This window comes from Oncorhynchus clarkii, chromosome 6 (assembly GCF_045791955.1).
Source record: "Oncorhynchus clarkii lewisi isolate Uvic-CL-2024 chromosome 6, UVic_Ocla_1.0, whole genome shotgun sequence".
Taxonomy (NCBI): domain Eukaryota; kingdom Metazoa; phylum Chordata; class Actinopteri; order Salmoniformes; family Salmonidae; genus Oncorhynchus; species Oncorhynchus clarkii.
The window spans coordinates 51,347,794-51,370,983 of record NC_092152.1 but is presented as its reverse complement, the minus strand read 5'-3'; the positions used below and the strand labels follow the sequence as shown (position 1 = coordinate 51,370,983).

General features: G+C 41.6%; 1 protein-coding gene across 1 annotated transcript in view; it reads right to left on the bottom strand.

Moving 5' to 3' along the window:
• LOC139411278 (mitogen-activated protein kinase 8 interacting protein 1b) overlaps positions 1-23,190 on the bottom strand; it is a 127,176-nt gene that overhangs the window by 45,316 nt on the left and 58,670 nt on the right. Inside the window, exon 4 of the mRNA XM_071157348.1 lies at positions 19,336-19,590. Coding sequence (XP_071013449.1) covers positions 19,336-19,590 — 255 coding nt within the window. The remainder of the gene's footprint in view (positions 1-19,335; positions 19,591-23,190) is intronic.

Below are 23,190 nucleotides of genomic sequence, written 5' to 3'. Positions count from 1 at the left end.
CACATGACTCAATAGCGCATTGAAGCCAAATGGAGTGGGTTAAGATGGCATCTCATGGAGATATAATATGTGCAGTTTGAGCTACTCCAGGAAGTGACGTTGCAAGCTAGCTCAGTGCTGCCCCCTCTCATTGAGTAAATCAAGTTGAAGGACGACCGGGATACTGCAGGCTGCCATTAGCAACTAAATTATCTTTATAACTTCTTCGTTGAGCGATATAAAATTAATGACACAAAGAGTGACCATGAAGATGGAGATTTTTGGTTCACTATAATGGAGATCCTGTTTTTTTGCAAACTATGCCTGCAGCACCGTGATAGGCCTTGAACTTCCATGGTTTCAATAAGAGGGCGGCAGTCATTCTTCCCTGGTTAAATATCTAGTTGTAGTAATGTTCAGCTTCAGTCCACAGGGGGCACTTTGTCATTGTTAGAAGACATGTGCTTCAGTCAGAAAAATGTTCTCTCATCTCTTTCGCTCTCAGCTAGCTAACAAGCCAGCAGCAATCAAAGTCAAAATTTGACAAAGAACCAGCTACAAAGAGGACCATATGCATGTCAGGTACATTTACAGCCCAATGTTTACAGCCCAACAGCTAGCTAGCTAAATGTCCATGAATGTTTCATGTGTTTTGACCTGTCCACAAATTAATATAGTTGTTTCACAGTTGGTTTTGATATAATGACCTGTGCGTCATGATAATGTCTGGCGTGGATGGACAAAATCATAATGCGCACGAAGGCGGTGTAGTTGGTGTAGTAAGCATGTTAGCCAACCGTTAATGCTGAGGGAGACTAGCTAGTTAGCTACCACCAACCCTGCACAAACCTGTGGCTAACTCTGCTGCTGCACTTTGACTTTCTGGCTGTTCTGCCCTCTCTTCCTCATTCACTGCTCGTGCTCAACCTACTAAACCTGCTCGCTTTTTTTGCCTCTCTTTCGGAGGAAGTTTCGAATATGCATATTTGCTCTGTGCTATGCTGTAGACTGACTGAGTGACGACATTGACATCTAACTGGCGGTGCCCTGCTTTGTGAAATCTCAACCAATATTAGCAGGCACTGCATCACTCCAGTGGCTTCTTGCAGTGCCTGCTACTGCCTAGTGTATTTTATTTGATTGTTTCGTATTTTTTCTGAATTACCATTAACAGCTGTCTGAATCAAACTTGCTTGACACGTTAACAATGGGCGCTTTCTAGAGGATCAATCGTGTGTTGCATTATTGGGATAAAAAGCTCTGACTTGCACCTACATGTAGGAAGCAGGAACTTTACAAAAACCATGTGATCAAAGTTAACGCAGTGTTTGATGAAGTCGTCTTCTAGATGTTGCCGTTGCTTCTCACCAACTACACCGTGCAGCCATCACCTAGTTAGTGGGAGGTATTATTTTATTATAGTTGTGCTGGTTGGCGCAACTGTAGTGTGTATTGATTGAAGGGCAATTTTAAATTAAAATCTCCTTACCATCATCAAGCCAATGAAAATTCGCAAATCAACTTCAAGGTATAAAACACACTCCCTGCCTCTCACAATGATCCATTCGGCCATTAACGAGAACCACGATACCTGATTTTTTTCTTTAGGCTTGTCAGACCATTTCCCCCCAAATCTAGCTCAAATTCTAGATGTCGGATTAAGGGAAAAGGGATACCTAGTCAGTTGCAAAACATTCAACCGAAATGTGTCTTCAGCATTTAACCCAAACCCTCTGAATCAGTCAGGTGTGGGGGCTGCCTTAATCAACGTCCATGTCATTGGCACCCAGGGAGTAGTTATTGTTGGGGGTTAACTGCCTTGCTCAAGGGCAGAATGGGAATTCGAACCAGCTACCTTCTGGTTACTGAATAAATGGTTTTAACCATTAGGCTTAAAGCGATTAAACCGAGGCTACAGAGTCCATAGGGTGACTGACCATTAGACTGAGATCCATTTGGGCAGAACAAGTTTGTAGGTGCAACAGTTTTGATTAAATTCACAATTTATCGCTTTCGCATTTCTGCCCAATAAAACCCAATGATGTGCTACCTTTTTGTAGCATTTCTGACAATTTGAACATATTTTCAGCTAAATCTCAGTGTTCTATTCCGGTCAAACAACTTGGTTGCTTCGCAACAGTAGCAGCTAGCTAGTAGAAGGCTAGCAGCTGTAGTTAGCAATATATATAGGCAGGTAGCCTAGTGGTTAGAGCGTTTGACAAGTTACCAAAAGGTTGCAAGATCGAATCCCTGAGTTGACAAGGTAAGTTCTACCCCTGAACAAGGCAGTTAACCCACTGTTTCTAGGCTGTCATTGAAAAAAATAATTTGTTCTTAACTGACTTGCCTAGTTAAATAAAGGTAAAAATAAATAAATAAATTGTCCTGCCCCTGGAAGACTGAAATCTCTGGAAGACTGAAACAGGTTTCCCTCAAGATTTAGCGCCATCCATAATTCCATCCATCATTCCTTCAATTCTCACCAGTTTCCCAGTCCCTGCCGATGAAAAACATCCCCACAGCATGATGTGACAGATCATGTGACACTTAGATTGCACACAGGTGGACTATATTGAACTAACTTTGTGACTTCTGAAGGTAATTGTTTGCACCAGATCTTATTTAGCACCAGATCTTTTTTAATTTCACTTCACCAATTTTGACTATTTTCTGTATGTCCATTACATGGAATCCAAATAAAAATCTATTTAAATTACAGGTTGTAATACAACAAAATAGGAAAAATGCAAAGGGGGTGAACACTTTTGCAAGGCACTGTATACACAGATGCAGATCTCATGCAATGTAATGATCTGTAGTTAATAACAGTCTGTACACATAAAATAGCTATGAGTGAGCATGTTGTAAACTGTAAAGTAGTTAACTAGATGTTTCATCATCTCCATTAGCTATACATTTTGCTATCACATAAAAAATGCATACAACAAAATCTCTCAATACATTTCATATTAGTCCAACATTTTTCTGACATTTGACTTGTAGTTAGTTCTTGTGCATGAAAGAAGTGGATACAATTTTCAAGGACCTACCAGAACTGCGAGGGAGAGATAAACACTATGATTAGGAAGAAATCAAACATACGACCCCTAGGTGTCACCGTATTCCCACAGATCGATAGTACTTGATGGAGTCCACCAGCTTGCTGCACTGGTGTAATGTTAATTTTACATATGATTTGTATATTAACATATCTGGGACATTTTGGAGAAGACTTATGGATGGATCTGTTTGACACATGTAAACATTTCTGAGGTGGGGTAACGAAATGAGAAATGGCAATCCTGGAGAGATGGAAATACAATATACTTTGTGAAATCAAATGCCTTATTTTCTCACACTTTAAAATGGAGGATACAACCATTCATGAAGACAAATTATCTTAAGTATGTAAGCCCCTACCCGCTGAGTATAAAACATTATGGTTTTAATAAATACCCCAAAATAGACTGAATGGGCTTGTCATTCACACAGACATGGAAAATCAAGTGCATTTGATCTAAATATGGGTATACGAGGACATCTCGTGCTCACCAGGTTTTTCATCCTCAATCACTAGCTATCATAAATGTGTCTCCTTCACAAGCTTGATGATGGGTGAGTCCCCTTTCCTAAGCAAAACAAACACAATTCCATATTTTATGCACTCGCATGGAATGAGATGTATTTCACACAGATATTTACATTGCAACATGTATTGTCATTGACTAGAACAAAATATAATTGTATGAGCTATGCATCTGTGTACCAGTGTTTTTGTACCCCTGTCCTGACTCAGAGGCAGTCTGTTCATAGCTATCTTGCTAGCTAACTTAGCTCATCAACTAGTATTTTCTTTGCTATGTCTGCACAGTGCCACATATTAAAGCCTTGAATTTTGCATTTATTAAGGATCCCCATTAGCTGCTGCAAAGACAGCAGCCACTCTTCCTGGGGTCCAAACACATTAACCTCTTAAAGCTAGGGGGCAGAATTTTCACTTTTGGATGAATAGCGTGCCCAGTTTCAATTTCCTGCTACTCATGCCAAGAATATAAGATATGCATATTATTCATAGATAGAAAACACTCTGAGGTTTCTAAAACTGTTTGATTCATGTCTGTGAATATAACAGAACTTATGTAGCAGGCAAAACCCCGAGGTCTAACTGTTCAGAATTTTTTATATATTGTCTTTGCCATTGGAAATGTAATAGAAATATACTTTTAGTTCCTACATCTTCCACACGATGTCGCCAGTAATCTTTGTCTTAGCAGGAAGTAGGCCAACTCGGAACGGGGGACCCTTTTGTGAGTTGCACAAGACGTGATGAGCAGAGTTGGTTTCTTTTCGTTCATGTATTGAATACAGATTGCCCCGTCTACAATTTGATCGATTATTAACGTTTAAAAATACCTAACGTTGTATTACAAAAGTAGTTTGAAATATTTTGGCAAAGTTTATAGGCAACTTTTGAAATATTTTGTAGTGACGTTGCGTTTTTCTAAGCTGTTTTTTTTATGGATCAAACGGGCTTTATAAATGGACATTTTCGATATATATGGACAAAATTAATCGTACAAAAGGACCAATTGTGATGTTTATGGGACATATTGGAGTGCCAACAAAAGAAGCTCGTCAAAGGTAATGCATATTTTATATTTTATTTCAGCGTTTTGTGTAGCGCCTGCTATGCTAGCTCTTTTGTTTACTACTGGTTCAAATGGGTGCATGCTCAGATAATAACTTCTTCTGCTTATGCCGAAAAGCATTTTTCAAATCTGACATGTTAGCTGGATTCACAACCAGTGTAGCTTTAATTTAGTATCTTACATGTGTGATTTAATGAATGTTTGAATTTTATAGCATTTCATTTGAATCTGGCGCTCTGCATTTCCCCTGGCAATTGGCCAGTTGAGACGCTAGCGTCTCCCTACCCTCAAGGCACTTACATTACATATAAAACAAAAGATAAAACAGTACATCATATAACATTATTACACCACTACATATCTACAATACAAAATGTATAATACAATCACACAACAATATTACAACGAATGTGTGTAAAGCATGTGTGCTAGCGCTTGTGTGTGTCTGTACCTTTGTGTGTGTCTCTTCACAGTACCCACTGTTCAATAAGGTATATTTTCACCAGTTTTTAAAATCGGATTCTACTGCTTGCAGTAGTTACCTGATGTGGAATAGAGTTTAAGGTAGTCATGGCTCTATGTAGCATTCTGCGCCTCCCATAGTCTGTTCTGGGGATTGTGAAGATACCTCTGGTGGCATGTCTTGTGGGGTATATATGGGTGTCCGAGCTGTGTGCTAGTAGTTTAATAGGGATAGCCCCCTTTTTTTCAATTTTCACTTAAATTACATATCAAAATCTAACTGCCTGTAGCTTAGGCCCTGAAGCAAGGATATGCATATTCTTGGTACAATTTAAAAGGGAACACTTTGAAGTTTGTGGAAATGTGAATTGAATGTAGGAGAATATAACACCACAGATCTGGTAGAAAATACAAAGAAAAAAACAAACGTATTTAGGATATGAAAAATATTATATCTAACAAAACAATGCTTAATGTTATCTCTGAGACCCTTTGCATGATGAATCAGGGCAAGATTTCAGACGAAACAAACGTTTTTTTCTAACACAATCTTTGAAATGCAAGAGAAAGGTCCCAGTTCCAGCCATCACTCTGGCTGTAATTTCGATGGTGTCCATAAGATGGCAGCATCGCATGTGCAAAGTTTAAGACTAATAGTTTAAAGTATGAGCGAACTACAGGACATTTAGTGTGAAGTCACCCAGGTACATATGGGCAAATCATGAGAGACATTTGCATTCATATGACATTTTTCTGCAGTATTAGTAGCCATATAAGTTCAACATTTGCAAAACAACCAGTTTTCATAACTTTCATAACTGCCAAAAGGAAGAGGCATGCTGTCGCATGGTTAGCACCTACATTTAGCAACAGACACAGGGTTTCCGGATACTCCCGTAAAGCCCAGCTCATTGGCTATCGAGCTAGCTTTGTTCGACCCCGATTGGTGCTAATTTGACAAAATACAGTCGTTCAAGTGAAGACGGCCCGCGTCACGGGTGTGCCATGAAGGCGTCGCTCTCTGACCAAATATGGTGTCCTATAGGATATACTACACCCCTAATGATATAGTGAAGTCTTGTTGCGTTCTAGGATCTCTGAGGAATATATACAAATGTGATTTGACTCGTTGAAACAACGTTTAGGGTGATATTTTTTACAGATTCCTTTCTTTGCAAATTGAACGAGTGGAAATACAAAATGGATCGTGCATGCTATATGGACATATTTAGGATATGAAAAATATGATATCTAACAAAACAACGCTTAATGTTATCTCTGGGACCCTTTGCATGATGAATCAGGGCAAGATTTCAGAATGTAAGAACACATTTCACCTTCAGAGGTGAATTTATCAAACCTATCGCGGTGAAAAAAAGTGTTTTATTGTTAGGAGCTCTCTTCAAACAATAGCATGACATTTTTTTTCGCAGTAATAGCTACTGTAAATTGAACAGTTCAGTTATATTAACAAATATTTAAGCTTTCAGCCGATATAAGACACCTGTACTGTATGTACCGACATTTGTTGTTTCTCTAAAATTTGAGATCTTGACATAAGGCGCTGCATGATTTACACTTCTCACAAAAACAAGTAGTGATTAAGTCAATCTCTCTTCCACTTTGAGCCATAAGAGATTGACATGCATATCATTAATGTTAGCTCCCCATGTACTTTTAAGGGCCAGCCGTGCTGCCCTGTTCTGAGCCGATTGTAATTTTTCTTTGTGGCACCTGACCACACTACTGAACTACTGTCCAGGTGCGACAAAACTTGGGCCTGTTGGACCTGCCTTGTTGATAGTGTTGTTAAGAAGGCAGAGAAGTGCTTTATTATGGACAGACTTCGCCCCATCTTAGCTACTCTTGTATCAATATGTTTACAGTGACAGTTTACAATCCAGGGTTCCTCCAAGCAATTTATTCAATTTCCACATTAATTTCCACAACTTGCTCAATTTCAACATTAATCATTACAAGATTTAGTTGAGGGTTTAGTGAATGATTTGTCCTAAATGCAATGCTTTTTGAAATATTTAGGACTAACTTATTCCTTGTCTTCCATTCTGAAACTAAGTGCAGCCCTTTGTTAACGCTTTTGACTCTGTCAATCACCATATTCTTATCGGCAGACTCAGTAGCCTCAGTTTTTCTAATGACTGCCTTGCCTGGTTCACCAATTACTTTGCAGACAGAGTTCAGTATGTCAAATCAGAGGGCATGTTGTCCGGTCCTCTGGCAGTCTCTATGGGGGTGCCACAGGGTTCAATTCTCGGGCCGACTCTTTTCTCTGTATATATCAATGATGTTGCTCTTGCTGCGGGCGATCCCCTGATCCACCTCTACGCAGACAACACCATTCGGTATACTTCCGGCCCTTCCTTGGACACTGTGCTATCTAACCTCCAAACAAGCTTCAATGCCATACAACACTCCTTCCGTGGCCTCCAACTGCTCTTAAACACTAGTAAAACCAAATGCATGCTTTTCAACCATTCGCTGCCTGCACTCGCACGCCCGACTAGCACCCTGGATGGTTCCGACCTAGAATATGTGGACATCTATATGTACCTAGGTGTCTGGCTAGACTGTAAACTCTCCTTGGTATAGGGTGCTATTTTGTAGACTGTAAACTCTCAGACTGTAAACTCTCATATCAAACATCTCCAATCTAAAATCAAATCTAGAGTCGGCTTTCTGTTCCGCAACAAAGGCTCCTTCACTCACGCCGCCAAACTGACCCTAGTAAAACTGACTATCCTACCGATCCTCGACTTCGGCGATGTCATCTACAAAATAGCTTCCAATACTCTACTCAGCAAACTGGATGCAGTTTATCACAGTGCCATCCGTTTCGTTACTAAAGCACCCTATACCACCCACCACTGCGACCTGTATGCTGTAGTCCTCGCTACATATTCATCACCAGACCCACTGGCTCCAGGTCATCTACAAGTCCATGCTAGGTAAAGCTCCGCCTTATCTCAGTTCACTGGTCACGATGGCAACACCCACCCGTAGCACGCTCTCCAGCAGGTGTATCTCACTGATCATCCCTAAAGCCAACACCTCATTTGGCCGCCTTTCATTTCAGTTCTCTGCTGCCTGTGACTGGAACTAATTGCAAAAATCTCTGAAGTTGGAGACTTTTATCTCCCTCACCAACTTGAAACATCTGCTATCTGAGCAGCTAACCGATCGCTGCAGCTGTACATAGTCTATCGGTAAATAGCCCACCCAATTTTACCTACCTCATCCCCATACTGTTTATATTTATTTACTTTTCTGCTCTTTTGCACACCAGTATCTCTACCTGTACATGACCATCTGTTCATTTATCACTCCAGTGTTAATCTGCAAAATTGTAATTATTCGCCTACCTCATGCCTTTTGCACACAATGTATATAGACTCTTTTTTTTCTACTGTGTTATTGACTTTTAATTGTTTACTCCATGTGTAACTCTGTGTTGTCTGTTCACACTGCTATGCTTTATCTTGGCCAGGTCGCAGTTGTAAATGAGAACTTGTTCTCAACTAGCCTACCTGGTTAAATAAAGGTGAAATAAATAAAATAAAATAAAAATTTTAGGATAGGGGACGCTCGCGTCCCACTTGGCCAAAAAGCAGGGAAATGCAGCGCGGCAAATTCAAATCAATTGATATAAAAATCTAACTTTCATTAAATCACACATGTAAGATACTCAATTAAAGCTACACTCGTTGTGAATCTGGGCAAAAAGGCCGGTTTTTAAAAAGGCTTTTCGGCGAAAGCATGCATAAGAAGCTATTCTCTGATGATAGCACAACAGTAAACAAAGAGGGTAGCATATTTCAACCCTGCAGGCGCTACACAAAACGCAGAAATAAAATATAATACATGCCTTACCTTTGACGAGCTTCTTTTGTTGGCACTCCAATATGTCCCATAAACATCACAATTGTTCCTTTTGTTCGATTAATTCCGTCCATATATATCCAAAATGTCAATTTATTTGATGCGTTTGATCCAGAAAAAACAGCTTCCACAATGCGCAACATCACTACAAAATATTTTAAAAGTTGCCTATAAACTTTGCCAAAATATTTCAAACTACTTTTTAATACAACTTTAGGTATTTTTAAACGTTAATAATCGCTCAAATTGAAGACGGGTCTATCTGTTTTCAATATAGGATGAGGATGAGAGGAAACTAACGCTACTTGTCATGTCTTGGCCAACTCTCAACAGTGTTACTCAGTTCCTAGATGGCATACTTCTTCATTGCACAAATGAATAACCTCAACCAAATTCCAAAGACTGGTGACATCCAGTGGAAGCGGTATGAACTAAAAACAAGTTCCTAACTAATACCATTTGCCAATGAGAACTCACTGAACAGACAGAGACCAAAAAAAAACAATTCTGAACGGTTAGTCCTCAGGGTTTTGCCTGCTACATAAGTTCTATTATACTCACAGACATGATTCAAACAGTTTTAGAAAGTTGAGTGTTTTCTATCCAAATCTACTAATAATATGCATTTCTTATATTCCTGGCATGAGTAGCAGGAAGTTGAAATTGGGCACGCTATTTATCCAAAAGTGAAAATGCTGCCCAAAATACCTTAAGAAGTTAAGTGTTGCAGTCATTTCAGTCGCTGTAGTAGCTGACGTGAATAGTGTTGAGTCATCTGCATACATAGACACACTGGCTTTACCCAAAGTTGGAGGTAAAGATTTTAAAAAGTAAGAGGCCTACCTCTTTATCCACAATATAGCAGGGGGTGTAAAGGCATAACACATACGTTTTGTCAGCAGCAGACTATGATCGATAATGTCAAAAGCCGCACTGAAGTCTAACAAAACAGTCTAACAACAGCTATCAATACTGTTACACAAATGCTTGTTTTGCTATGGTTGAAAAGCATATTTTGAAAATCTGAGATGACAGTGTTGTTAACAAAAGGCTAAGCTTCAGAGCTAGCATATTTGTTTCATTTCATTTGCGATTTTCATGAATAGTTAACGTTGCGTTATGGTAATGAGCTTGAGGCTGTATTCACGATCCCGGATCCGGGATGGCTAGTATCAAGAGGATAATTATTATTTTGTGCAGAAAAATGTATCACAACCATTCCATCGAATGCCTTTTAAATTAGCCTTCAAGGGATTGTGCAACAACGAAGCGCTCAGGGGCAATTATTACTTATGACAGCTCACAGACAGACAGACACAGACAGTCAGACACAGACAGACAGACACTCCTACTTCTCTCCCATCAGACTGGTAAAAGAAATCAAGCACACACAGTGGATGTTCCTTCTGACAGCCTCTGCTCGAGTGTTGGTGTATGTGTCGCTCCTTCTCTGACCACCATAACTGTCTACCCTAGTTCTTATTTCTGCTACTAATGAAAAAACACATACCTCACAAGCTCACATTATAGTGTGTCTCATGTGTGCACACACATCCACCCATAACCCCACATACTCATTATACTTCTTCCAACTGAAACAATAAATGCACAGGGTCATGACATGAATGTAAGCTAACTGAATTTACAGAAAACAAGAAACAAACATACACACACACTGTCGCACATAGACAGCAGTGGAGGTTCCTCAGATGAGAAAGGGGGAGGACCATCCTCAGCGAATTTAATAAAAATGTAAATAGTGGAACATTGAAAAAGTTTTCCTTTTTAGATAAAACTACACAAAATATATTAATGTCAATAAATTATTGATTAAAACACACTGTTTTCCAATGAAGGTCTACAGTAGCCTCAACAGCACTATGGGTAGCACCATGGTGTAGCCAGAGGACAGCTAGTTTCCATCCTCCTCTGGGTGCATTGGCTTCAATATATAACCTAGGAACGAAACTCATGGTTCTCACCACCTACCATAGACTTACACAGTAATTCTGACAACTTCCGGAAGAAGTCCTTCAACCTATCAGATCTCTTGCAGCATGAACTGACCAGCCAATCAAATGATCAGAGAATTAATCTACACTGAACAAAAATACAAATGCAACATGCAACAATTTCAAAGATTTTACTGAGTTACAGTTCATATAAGGAAATCACTCAATTGAAATAAATTCATGAGGTCCTAATCTATGGATTTCACATGAATGGGAATACAGATGAGCATCTGTTGGTCACAGATACCTGAAAAAAAGGTTAGGGGCGTGGATCAGAAAACCAGTCCAGTATCTGGTGTGACCACAATTTGCACCATGCAGCGCAACACATATCCTTCACTTAGAGCTGATCAGGCTGTTGATTGTGGCCTGTGGAATATTGTCCCACTCCTCTTCAATAGCTGTACGATGTTGCTGGATATTGGTGGGAACTGGAACATGCCGGTGTAACTACACTGTACATTGTAGCGGGTTTACTAAAGCATTCGTTCTACATAACTATGTTGACTATGATGCTAGCTAATATGGTGACAATGTTGTAGGTTGTATTTAGTTGGTAGCAGTTATGATATGAAGGTTTGGCTTGGAAAGGTATTTTTTCCTGGCCACAGATAGCTGATGTGTTGTGCACTGAAGTCCACAAGCAAAGGGAAAAGGTGAGAGGAGAAGAGTGTATAGACGCAAGAAGGAATTATACAATGAGCAAAGTGATCATGCTGTTTGTATCTGGATGCTATGAAAGTGAACTGTGTTTGAGTGTGATCTGGGGTGAAATCATTCCGCCAATTCGTTGAAAAACCTTTCTTAAACGGAAGCAAATTTAACTTAATGGGGATAAACATATCTGGATTTGTCAAATAGAAACTCTCGTTTGCAACTGTAGGACTAATGATTACTCCCTAGATCAGCTAGATGCAGGCAAGGTGGTGTTGAGTGTGTCACTGTGTCACCTTGATTGAAAAATTGTATCTCGATCTGTGCACCTACGTTGTAAACTTTCATTCATAGGCTAGGTCAGGGTTTCCCAACCGAGGGTAGGCGTACCCCTAGGGGTACATGGGCAGAGCCCTGGGGGTACACTGGTGGATTTTCAAAATTGTGAAGTAAAATATATATATATATATTTGGAAAAATATTATTCCCCAAAATATGTTCAAGTTATTTCAGTCTTTATAGGTAGGAAACCATTTACTGAGGTCACTGGTGTGAAATGTAGCTAGTTTATATTTATAGGCCTGTTTTTTTACTTTGGGTGTGTGTGCATTTCTCTGTCTACCTGGCCTCTGTTCGCTCAATGGTTGATCCTCTGCTCGCACAAAGTGCATGTGATCCTTTGCTCTGTGCACTAGAGTGCCTGCTGCTGTTATTCTAACAGAAACTATCATTGATAAGACCAATCATTGATAAGACAACAGCGGACGCACTGAAGATGGTACCATTTTCAAATCACATGATGTACTGTAGGATCGATGACATGGGCGTTGATATCGTAGATCAAGTGGTGGAAAATGTAAAAAAAAATCTGGTCCATTTTCTCTGCTATTGGATGAAGCCACTGATGTCAGTGAGGTAGCCCAGTTGATTGAATTTGTGCGATTCAAAGACATTTTGGAAATGAATGAGCATATTCTTGTCTGCAAGTTGATTTGCAGACAAGATTATGCTCATTCAGCCAATCTGTTGATTTCTGCGCTCTTCCAGATATATAGTATGAGTCTAGCCGCAATAAGAAAACCCACTGAGGCAAGACCAAACTCTTCTTTGCTAATACCTGGTGGTAAAATACACTGCTCAAAAAAATAAAGGGAACACTAAATAACATCCTAGATCTGAATGAATAAAATATTCTTATTAAATACTTTTTTCTTTACATAGTTGAATGTGCTGACAACAAAATCACACAAAAATGTTCAATGGAAATCAAATTTATCAACCCATGGAGGTCTGGATTTGGAGTCACACTCAAAATTAAAGTGGAAAACCACACTACAGGCTGATCCAACTTTGATGTAATGTCCTTAAAACAAGTCAAAATGAGGCTCAGTAGTGTGTGTGGCCTCCACGTGCCTGTATGACCTCCCTACAACGCCTGGGCATGCTCCTGATGAGGTGGCGGATGGTCTCCTGAGGGATCTCCTCCCAGACCTGGACTAAAGCATCTGCCAACTCCTGGACAGTCTGTGGTGCAACGTGGCGTTGGTGGATGGAGCGAGACATGATGTCCCAGATGTGCTCAATTGGATTCAGGTCTGGGGAACGGGCGGGCCAGTCCATAGCATCAATGCCTTCCTCTTGCAGGAACTGCTGACACACTCCAGCCACATGAGGTCTAGCATTGTCTTGCATTGGGAGGAACCCAGGGCCAACCGCACCAGCATATGGTCTCACAAGGGGTCTGAGGATCTCATCTCGGTACCTAATGGCAGTCAGGCTACCTCTGGCAAGCACATGGAGGGCTGTGTGCCCCCCCAAAGAAATGCCACCCCACACCATGACTGACACACCGCCAAACCGGTCAGGCTGGAGGATGTTGCAGGCAGCAGAACGTTCTCCACGGCGTCTCCAGACTCTGTCACGTCTGTCACATGTGCTCAGTGCGAACCTGCTTCCATCTGTGAAGACCACAGGGCGCCAGTGGCGAATTTGCCAATCTTGGTGTTCTCTGGCAAATGCCAAACGTCCTGCACGGTGTTGGGCTGTAAGCACAACCCCCACCTGTGGACGTCGGGCCCTCATACCACCCTCATGGAGTCTGTTTCTTACCGTTTGAGCAGACACATGCACATTTGTGGCCTGCTGGAGGTCATTTTGCAGGGCTCTGGCAGTGCTCCTCCTGCTCCTCCTTGCACAAAGGCGGAGGTAGCGGTCCTGCTGCTGGGTTGTTGCCCTCCACGTTTCCTGATGTACTGGCCTGTCTCCTGGTAGCGCCTCCATGCTCTGGACATGCTCTGGACACTACGCTGACAGACACAGCAAACCTTCTTGCCACAGCTCGCATTGATGTGCCATCCTGGATGAGCTGCACTACCTGAGCCACTTGTGTGGGTTAGGGTTAAGAACCTCCTTCAAAAAAGGGAGCACCATGGGATATTCCAATATAGCATGCATAAAGGTACCTACATCACCCTTGCATTTCCAGCATAAACTATTTTGCAATAAACCCACTTCATGTAATCTAACTTGGGTCCAGTAGTATCTATGAACAATCCTATAATGTACCCCTTGTATCCCTGGAACACCACCCTAAATCGGAACCAAAATTCCATACATCCTATCTCAAAGTCCCAATTAACGTCCCTCTGACAAATCAACCTTAAATTCTCACAGTTTCCATATTGTGCATATGAGACTCTTTTATAAAACACTGAAGCAGAGTGTGATATTCCAGGTAACATGAAATATTGTTCTAAAAATGTTTAATCTCTCTGGAGGTTAATTCTCATAAGAGACCCCATGCTGCTCCTTAGTTGTAAGTATTTCCAGAAATATCCCTTATCTGGCAAATAACATTTTCCCTTCAGGTCCTGATAGGACATAATCACTCCTTTCTCATATACATCCCCTAGTACATGCAGGCCTTGTCTAAGCCATACCTCCCAGATAAATTAATGTTTTCCTATGCAAACCGATGGGTTGTGCCACATGGAAGAATAGTTTTGTTCATACTGGGAAATGCCAAACATCTTATGAATCTTAACCCATACCTCTCGGGAATGTTGTAGAATTGTGATAAGGCCTCAATAGGCTTAAACGGAGTTGTGATAGAATACCTCTCAATCTGAGTCCATCCCAAATGGGAATCATAATTGCCCCAGTGTCTGGCCAATTTGGCTACTTCAAATGATATGTTGTATAGTTCTACATTGGGAAATGCTAGTCCTCCTTTATCCCTTGGAGCATATAACTTGTTCACATTTATTCTGTTTTTTTCCCATCCCAAAGATAATTCTTAATCATTTGATTGTACTGCTTAAATAGTAAGGGAGAAATGGTCACAGGGAGCATCATGGACACACAATTAAAGTGTTGGACCAGAACCATTTGAATAGTATTGTAACGGTTTTCGTCGTCTGAAGAAGAGGAATTGGACCAAAGCGCAGCGTGGTAAGTGTTCATGCATTTTATTGAAACTGAACACTATAACAAAATAACAAAGAGAATAACCGAAACAGTCCTGTCAGGTGCAAAACACTAAACAGAAAATAACTACCCACAAAACATAGGTAGCTTTTTCCCACCTAAGTATGGTTCCCAATCAGAGACAACGATGGTCAGCTGTCCTTGATTGAGAACCATACCCAGCCAAAATAAAGAAATACAAAACATAGAAAAAGGAAAGTTCAGGGTGTGACAAGTATTTATTTTATCCCATAATGTAATATTAAGCAGCCTCCATTTATCAAGAGTATTCTTTATTTTTTTGTAGCAGTGGCATCATAATCATTTGCATGATATTCTGTCATTCATTGCTCAATTTTATACCCAGGTATTTCATCCCTGATGGCACTCATTTTATCTGTAATGAAGTCATTTCAACAGGAGAACAGAATTTGGATACAGGCATAGCCTGTGGGGACTGCTGCTCTTGGATTGGAGTACAATACCTTAACTCACTTGATAAATCCTGTATTCCCACACCAAATGGCAATAAGTAAAAATAATAGAATAGAAAAATAAATAAAACTGAAATTTTAGGAAAGTGGGAGAACAAAATGTTCTATGCAACCATATAATATCAGATCAATTAAAATAAGGTCAAGGTTGTTAGTTCCATCTACTTACTTTACTGACATCTTTGCTTAAGGGTATATTCTCCCGTGGTATTGGTGCTATACCAAGCTCGTTGAAGCTCGGATTCGTCCAGATTCACCCCCAGAGTCTCCAAGATAATTTGTCTCACGCATTCCTGCGGCTTGCCATCCTCCAGACCTTCTTTGACTCCTAGAAGTCTTAAATTGAGGGGCCTGTCTCAGTTAGCTGTGGCTTGCACGCTTCTGTGGAGATCCTCATACAGTTTGGCGTTCTTCTCTACGTTTTTAATCAGTCAATCGTTGTCGTCCTCCAGCATTGATATCCGATATCCGACCTTCTGACTAATTTAGCCTCTGTAATATGACCGATACATCCGATTCAAGAGATTCAAGAATGGTGCTGACTCTACCCATTTCTTCCATGGCCTTCTATAGGGATGATTGCAAAGCTGACAAAGAGCTGGGTTATATGTTCTGCCCTTTCAAAGTCATGCTTGCTGAATTGCTAGCAACTGAGCTAGCCTTGTTAACCGCTGCGCCTGCAATTGCGCTACGTGTACGTGTTGAGGCTGAATTCAACGCAGACATTGTTGAAAAACGTTGATAAAACAAATCAAATTAACTTTCCCCTCCCAAAAAATTATACTAAATGTTCTATTCTATCAAACTTCTGAGGATTTTATTGGAAGGCTCCTTTAAGACAACCATCTTGCTTTGCAGCATTACGTGACTCCAGACCACTTTACTTTTTCCACATTATTATACGTTACAGCCTTATTCTAAAATTGATTAAATAAAACATTTATCATCAATCTAAACACAATACCCCATAATGAAAAAGCAAAAACAGCATTTTATCTTTTTTTGCAAATGTATTCAAAATAAAAACAGAAATACCTTATTTAAGTAAGTAACCAGACCCTTTGCTATAAGTTTTGAAATTGAGGTGCATCCTCTTTCCATTGATCATCCTTGAGATGTTTCTACAACTTGATTGGAGTCCACCTGTGGTAAATTAAATTGATTGGACATGATTTGAAAAGGCACACACCTGTCTATGTAAGGTCCCACATTTGACAGTGCATGTCAGCCAAAAACCAAGCTATGAGGTCGAAGCAATTGTCCGTAGAGCTCCGAGACAGGATTGTGTCGAGAAACAGATCTGAGGAAGGGCACCAAAATTCTGCAGCATTTAATGTCCCCAAGAACACAGTTTCCTCCATCATTCTTAAATGGAAGAAGTTTGGAACCGCTAAGACTCATCCTAGAGCTGGCCGCCAGGCCAAACTGAGCAATCGGGGGAGAAGGGCCTTGGTCAGGGAGGTGAACAAAAACCTGATGGTCACTCTGACAGAGCTCCAAAGTTCCTCTGTGCAGATGGGAGAACCTTCTAGAAGGACAACCATCTCTGCAGCACTCCACGATCAGGTGTTCATGTTAGAGTGGCCTGACGGAAGCCACTCCTCAGTAAAAGGCACATGTACGCCCTCTTGGAGTATGCCAAAAGGCACCCAAAGGACTCTCAGACAATGAGAAACAAGACTCTCTGGTCTGATGAAACCAAGATTGAACTCTTTGGCCTGAATGCCAAGCGTCACTTCTGGAGGAGACCTGGCACCAGTTCTACGATGAAGCATGGTGGTGGCAGGATCATGCTGTGGGGATGTTTTTCAGCGGCAGGGACTGGGAAACTAGCCAGGATCGAGGGAAAGATGAACAGAGCAAAGTACAGCAAGATCATTGATGAAAACCTGCTCCAGAGCGAACAGGTCCTCAGACTGGGGTGAATTTTCACCTTCCAACAGGACAACGACCCTAACCACACAGCCAAGACAGGAGTGGCTTAGGGATGGCTTAGGGATCGGGTTCAATTCTGGCCTCTGGACCATCCAGACAAACATCTCTGGAGAGACCTGGAATATATCTGTGCAGCGACGCTCTTCATCCAATCTGACAAAGCTTGAGAGGATCTGCAAAGAAGAATGTGAGAAACTCCCCAAATACAGGTGTGCAAGCTTGTAGCATCATAAACAAGAAGACTCAACGCTTTAGTCGCTGCCATATGTGCTTCAACAAAGTACTGAGTAAAGGGTCGGAATACTTATCTAAATGTGATATTTCATTTTTTTTTTACACATTTGCAAAAATGTTATCAATTTTAGAATAAGTCTGTAACATAACAACGTGGAAAAAGTCAAGGGGCCTGAACATACTTATGTGAAGTGACATTTTCATCCATGACCCTAATCAAGACCAAGCACAGGAACAGACTGGACTTGGAGAAAAGCCTGATCACTGCTGTCCCAAAATACTGACAGAGTATGAGTGAAAGACATGATCAAGTTTCTCACTGATTGGTGAGTCATCATGTGTCATACACAAGTCTAGAAATATGGGTTACACACATTCTCCCAGTAAATGTAACATTTGATCTTTGTTTTTGTATAATTTTCTGGACACTTCAAGATGAGAATAAATCCTATAAAAAAGATTAAACTGATGTTTGGATTTGTATTTATTATCGATTCCCATTACTCTTCCTGGGGTCAAGCAAAATTAAGGCAGTATACATTTTTTAAAACATTACAATACATTCACACAAGATTTTACAACATATTACGTGTGTGCCCTCAGGCACTACCACATATTCACAATACAAAATGTGTGTGTATAGTGTGTATGTTATTGTGTGTTTGTATTTATGTGTCTGTGCCTATGTTTGTGTTGCTTCACAGTCTCCGCTGTTCCATAAGATGTATTTTTATCGTTTTTTAAAATCTAATTTTACTGCTTGCATGTTAAGAGTACATGAGTGTTTATTATAGTAACACATTATCCTTATTTGCAGTTAAATGACAGGCATAGACAAATAATATTGATTTTAAAATACATTTTTGTCCAATATAATATAGGAATCACTCCAGTACCCAAAAAAGGTTGGGAACCACTAGGTTAGATTGTAGCAACCTCATGATGGGCATAGGGAAACATGTTGTATCATGTAGTAGCCTAAACCTATCGATGTTACATTGAGCTGGGGGAATGGAATATGAATGACAGTCATCCAATATGCTGTAATAGAAATAAGGCCATGTTCATAAAAAAAATATAATTCCTCCCTCATCTTAAATGGCACCGACCACCACTGATACAGTCACATGCCTCAGTCACACACATACACAGTTGTCACACACAAAAGGAGATGTGTACCAAAAGAACACACTCTCTCTCTCCTGACAATCCCACCCATTGTTTCAACCAGCATAACACCCAGAGAAAAACAGACATGGTGTCTAGGGGGGTGATATCATCACAGCTTTGTCCTCACTGATTTTATACACACATATAGACTAGATACAGTACAGAATATCAGCTTTGTCCTCACATTCTCGTACATTTTACTCTATCATTTCATTCATCCACCCCTCCATCCTTCCAGCTATCAATATTAATTCAGCTGTCACAGAGGTTAACGAGGAAGAAAGAAAAGGGGACAGCGAGTGGGGTCAGCCAGCAGAAGGAAGGAGGTGGGTGAAAGGATGGGAAGAGTAATAAAGGGATAACGGAGGGTTCATTTGGACTCACCTGAGTGCGTGGCACCATGGGGAAAAGGTTAAGGGTCGTGGGTCTCTTTGGCCGGTATATATTCATGGTTACTAGAGGGGGGTCCTCAGTTACTGGCAGGGGTGCTGTGGAAGATGGCTTAGATGACTCCTTGTCATCGCGGTAACCATCGGCCCCGTCGATCAGATCCAAATGGAGTATCTCGGCCTGGAGCTGGCCGACAGCACCCAGCTCCTCCTTCCCCACCCCACTATTGGTCCCCTGCCTCACACAACCCTGCAGGGATTGGAAGTTACTCACGTCAGTCCAGAGAGAGAGAAAGGCAATGGGAGCTACAAGCAGAGACACACAAAGGGAGATAAAGATTGAGAGAGACAGAGGAAATGGAACAAGATGAGAAGGTAGAGAGAGAGCAAAGGATGGAGGAAGGAGAAAATAGGGGGGAAGGGGGATTGAGTTGGCCAATTAGAGGCTGATCTGACATCAGCCTGCACACTGTCACTGCCAATGCTGAGCCACTTATAACAGGGAGAGAAAGAGAGAGAGGGAAAGAGCCAAATGGAGAGATCAAGGCAGAGAGACTATTCATTGCAGCAGTTTGTTTACTGACTGTATCTACCTTAATATATATAATGTTCATTTCATTATTGTTATTTGTAAACAATTAAGTTATAAAGCCTTATATTCTGGGTTATGATAAAGACAGTCATTAGGGTAACCTCATGAGGCATTAATAGGTTATATTCTTCAATAATGAATGGGAAAATATTAAGAATTGAAATGATGACTGAACAGCTTCTCAATTCCCAGACTGTAGCTCTAATGATACCAGAAAGAGACACCCAGGGCAGGTGTAATATGTTATGATGTGGACACTATTCTGCACCTACAATATATACTCCTATCTCAGAGCTATATAAACTTTATACACATATGTGGTGCTTCTGAAAGCCACCTACATCTTCCAAAAAATCTGAACATAGTCCTTTAAAACCAAATCAAATCAAATGTATTTGTCACAAACACATGGTTAGCAGATGTTAATGCGAGTGTAGTGAAATGCTTGTGCTTCTAGTTCCGACAATGCAGTAATAACGAACGAGTAATCTTACCTAACAATTTCAAAACTACTACCTTATACACACAAGTCTAAAGGGATAAAGAATATGTAATAAAGATATATGAATGAGTGATGGTACAGAACGGCATAGGCAAGATGCAGTAGATGGTATCGAGTACAGTATATAAATATGAGATGAGTAATGTAGGTATGTAAACAAAGTGGCATAGTTTAAAGTGGCTAGTGATACATGTATTACATGGAGATTACAGTAGATAATATAGTGTACAGTATATACATATGAGATGAGTAATGTAGGGTATGTAAACACTATATTAAGTAGCATTGTTTAAAGTGGCTAGTGATATATTTTACATCAATTTCCACCAATTCCCATTATGGCTGGAGTTGAGTCAGTGTGTTGGCATGAGCCACTCAATGTTAGTGGTGGCTGTTTAACAGTCTGATGGCCTTGAGATAGAAGCTGTTTTTCAGTCTCTCGGTTCCTGCTTTGGTGCACCTGTACTGACCTCGCCTTCTGGATGATAGCGGGGTGAACAGGCAGTGGCTCGGGTGGTTGTTGTCCTTGATGATCTTTGTGGCCTTCCTGTGACATCGGGTGGTGTAGGTGTCCTGGAGGGCAGGTAGTTTGCCCCCGGTGATGCGTTGTGCAGACCTCACTACCCTCTGGAGAGCCTTACGGTTGTGGGCGGAGCAGTTGCCGTACCAGGCAGTGATACAGTCCAACAGGATGCTCTCGATTGTGCATCTGTAGAAGTTTGTGAGTGCTTTTGGTGACACGCCAAATTTCTTCAGCCTCCTGAGGTGTAAGAGGCGCTGCTGCGCCTTCTTCACGACGCTGTCAGTGTGGGTGGACCAATTCAGTTTGTCCGTGATGTGTACGCTGAGGAACTTAAAACTTACTACCCTCTCCACTACTGTCCCATCGGTGTGGATGGGGGGTGCTCCCTCTGCGGTTTCCTGAAGTCCACAATCATCTCCTTGTTTTGTTGAAGTTGAGTGTGAGGTTAATTTCCTGACACCACACTCCGAGGGCCCTCACCACCTCCCTGTAGGCCGTCTCGTCGTTGTTGGTAATCAAGCCTAGCACTGTAGTGCCATCCGCAAACTTGATGATTGAGTTGGAGGCGTGCATGGCCACGCAGTCGTGGGTGAACAAGGAGTACAGGAGAGGGCTCAGAACGCAACCTTGTGGGGCCCCAGTGTTAAGGATCAGCGGGGTGGAGATGTTGTTACCTACCCTCACCACCTGGGGGCGGCCGGTCAGGAAGTCCAGTACCCAGTTGCACAGGGCGGGGTCGAGTGAGTGCTACGGGGCGGGGCGGTGGTCGTTTAGCTCAGTTACCTTAGCTTTCTTGGGAACAGGGACAATGGTGGCCCTCTTGAAGCATGTGGGAACAGCAGACTGGGATAAGGAATGATTGAATATGTCTGTAAACACAACAGCCAGCTGGTCTGCGCATGCTCTGAGGACGCGACTGGGGATGCCGTCTGGGCCTGCAGCCTTGCGAGGGTTAACACGTTTAAATGTTTTACTCATGTCGGCTGCAGTGAAGGAGAGTCCGCAGGTTTTGGTTTCGGGCCGTGTCAGTGGCACTGTATTGTCCTCAAAGCAGGCAAAAAAGTGAATTAGTCTGCCTGGGAGCAAGACATCCTGGTCCCTGCCACATACCTCTTGTGTCTGAGCCATTGAATTGTGACTCTACTTTGTCTCTATACTGACGCTTAGCTTGTTTGATTGCCTTGCGGAGGGAATAGCTACACTGTTTGTATTCGGTCATGTTTCCGGTCACCTTGCCCTGGTTAAAAGCAGTGGTTCGCGCTTTCAGTTTCACGCGAATGCTGCCATCAATCCACGGTTTCTGGTTTGGGAATGTTTTAGTCGTTGCTATGGGAACAACATCGTCAATACACTTTCTAATGAACTCGCTCCCAAATTAGCGTATTCGTAAATGTTGTTGTTGGAAGCAATGCAAAACATATCCCAGTCCACGTGATCAAAGCAGTCCTGAACCGTGGAATCAGATTGGTCGGACCAGCGTTGAACAGACCTGAGCGCAGGAGCTTCTTGTTTTAGTTTCTGTCTGTAGGCAGGGAGCAACAAAATCGTGGTCAGAGTCGTGGTCAGCTTTTCCGAAAGGAGGGCGGGGGAGGGCCTTATATGTGTCGCGGAAGTTAGAATAGCAATAATCCAAGGTTTTACCAGCCCTGGTTGCGCAATCGATATGCTGATACATTTTTGGGAGTCTTGTTTTCAGATTAGCCTTGTTAAAATCCCCAGCTACAATGAATGCAGCCTCAGGATATGTGGTTTCCAGTTTGCAAAGAATCAAATAAAGTTATTTCAGGGCCATCGATGTGTCTGCTTGGGGGGGAATATATACGGCTGTGATTATAATCAAAGAGAATTCCCTTGGTAGATAATGCGGTCGACATTTGATTGTGAGGAATTTTAAGTCAGGTGAACAGAAGGACTTGAGTTCCTGTATGTTGTTGTGATCACACCACGTCTCGTTAATCATAAGGCATACGCCCTGCCCCTCTTCTTACCAGAAAGATGTTTGTTTCTGTCGGAACGGTGCGTGAAGAAACAAGCTGGCTGCACCGATTCTGTTAGCGTCTCTCGAGTGACCCATGTTTCCATGAAGCAAAGAACGTTACAGTCTCTGATGTCTCTCTGGAATGCTTCCCTTGCTCGGATTTCATCAACCTTGTTGTCAAGAGACTGGACATTGGCGAGTAGTATGCTAGGCAGTGGTGTGCGATGTGGCCGTCTCTGGAGCCTGACCAGTAGA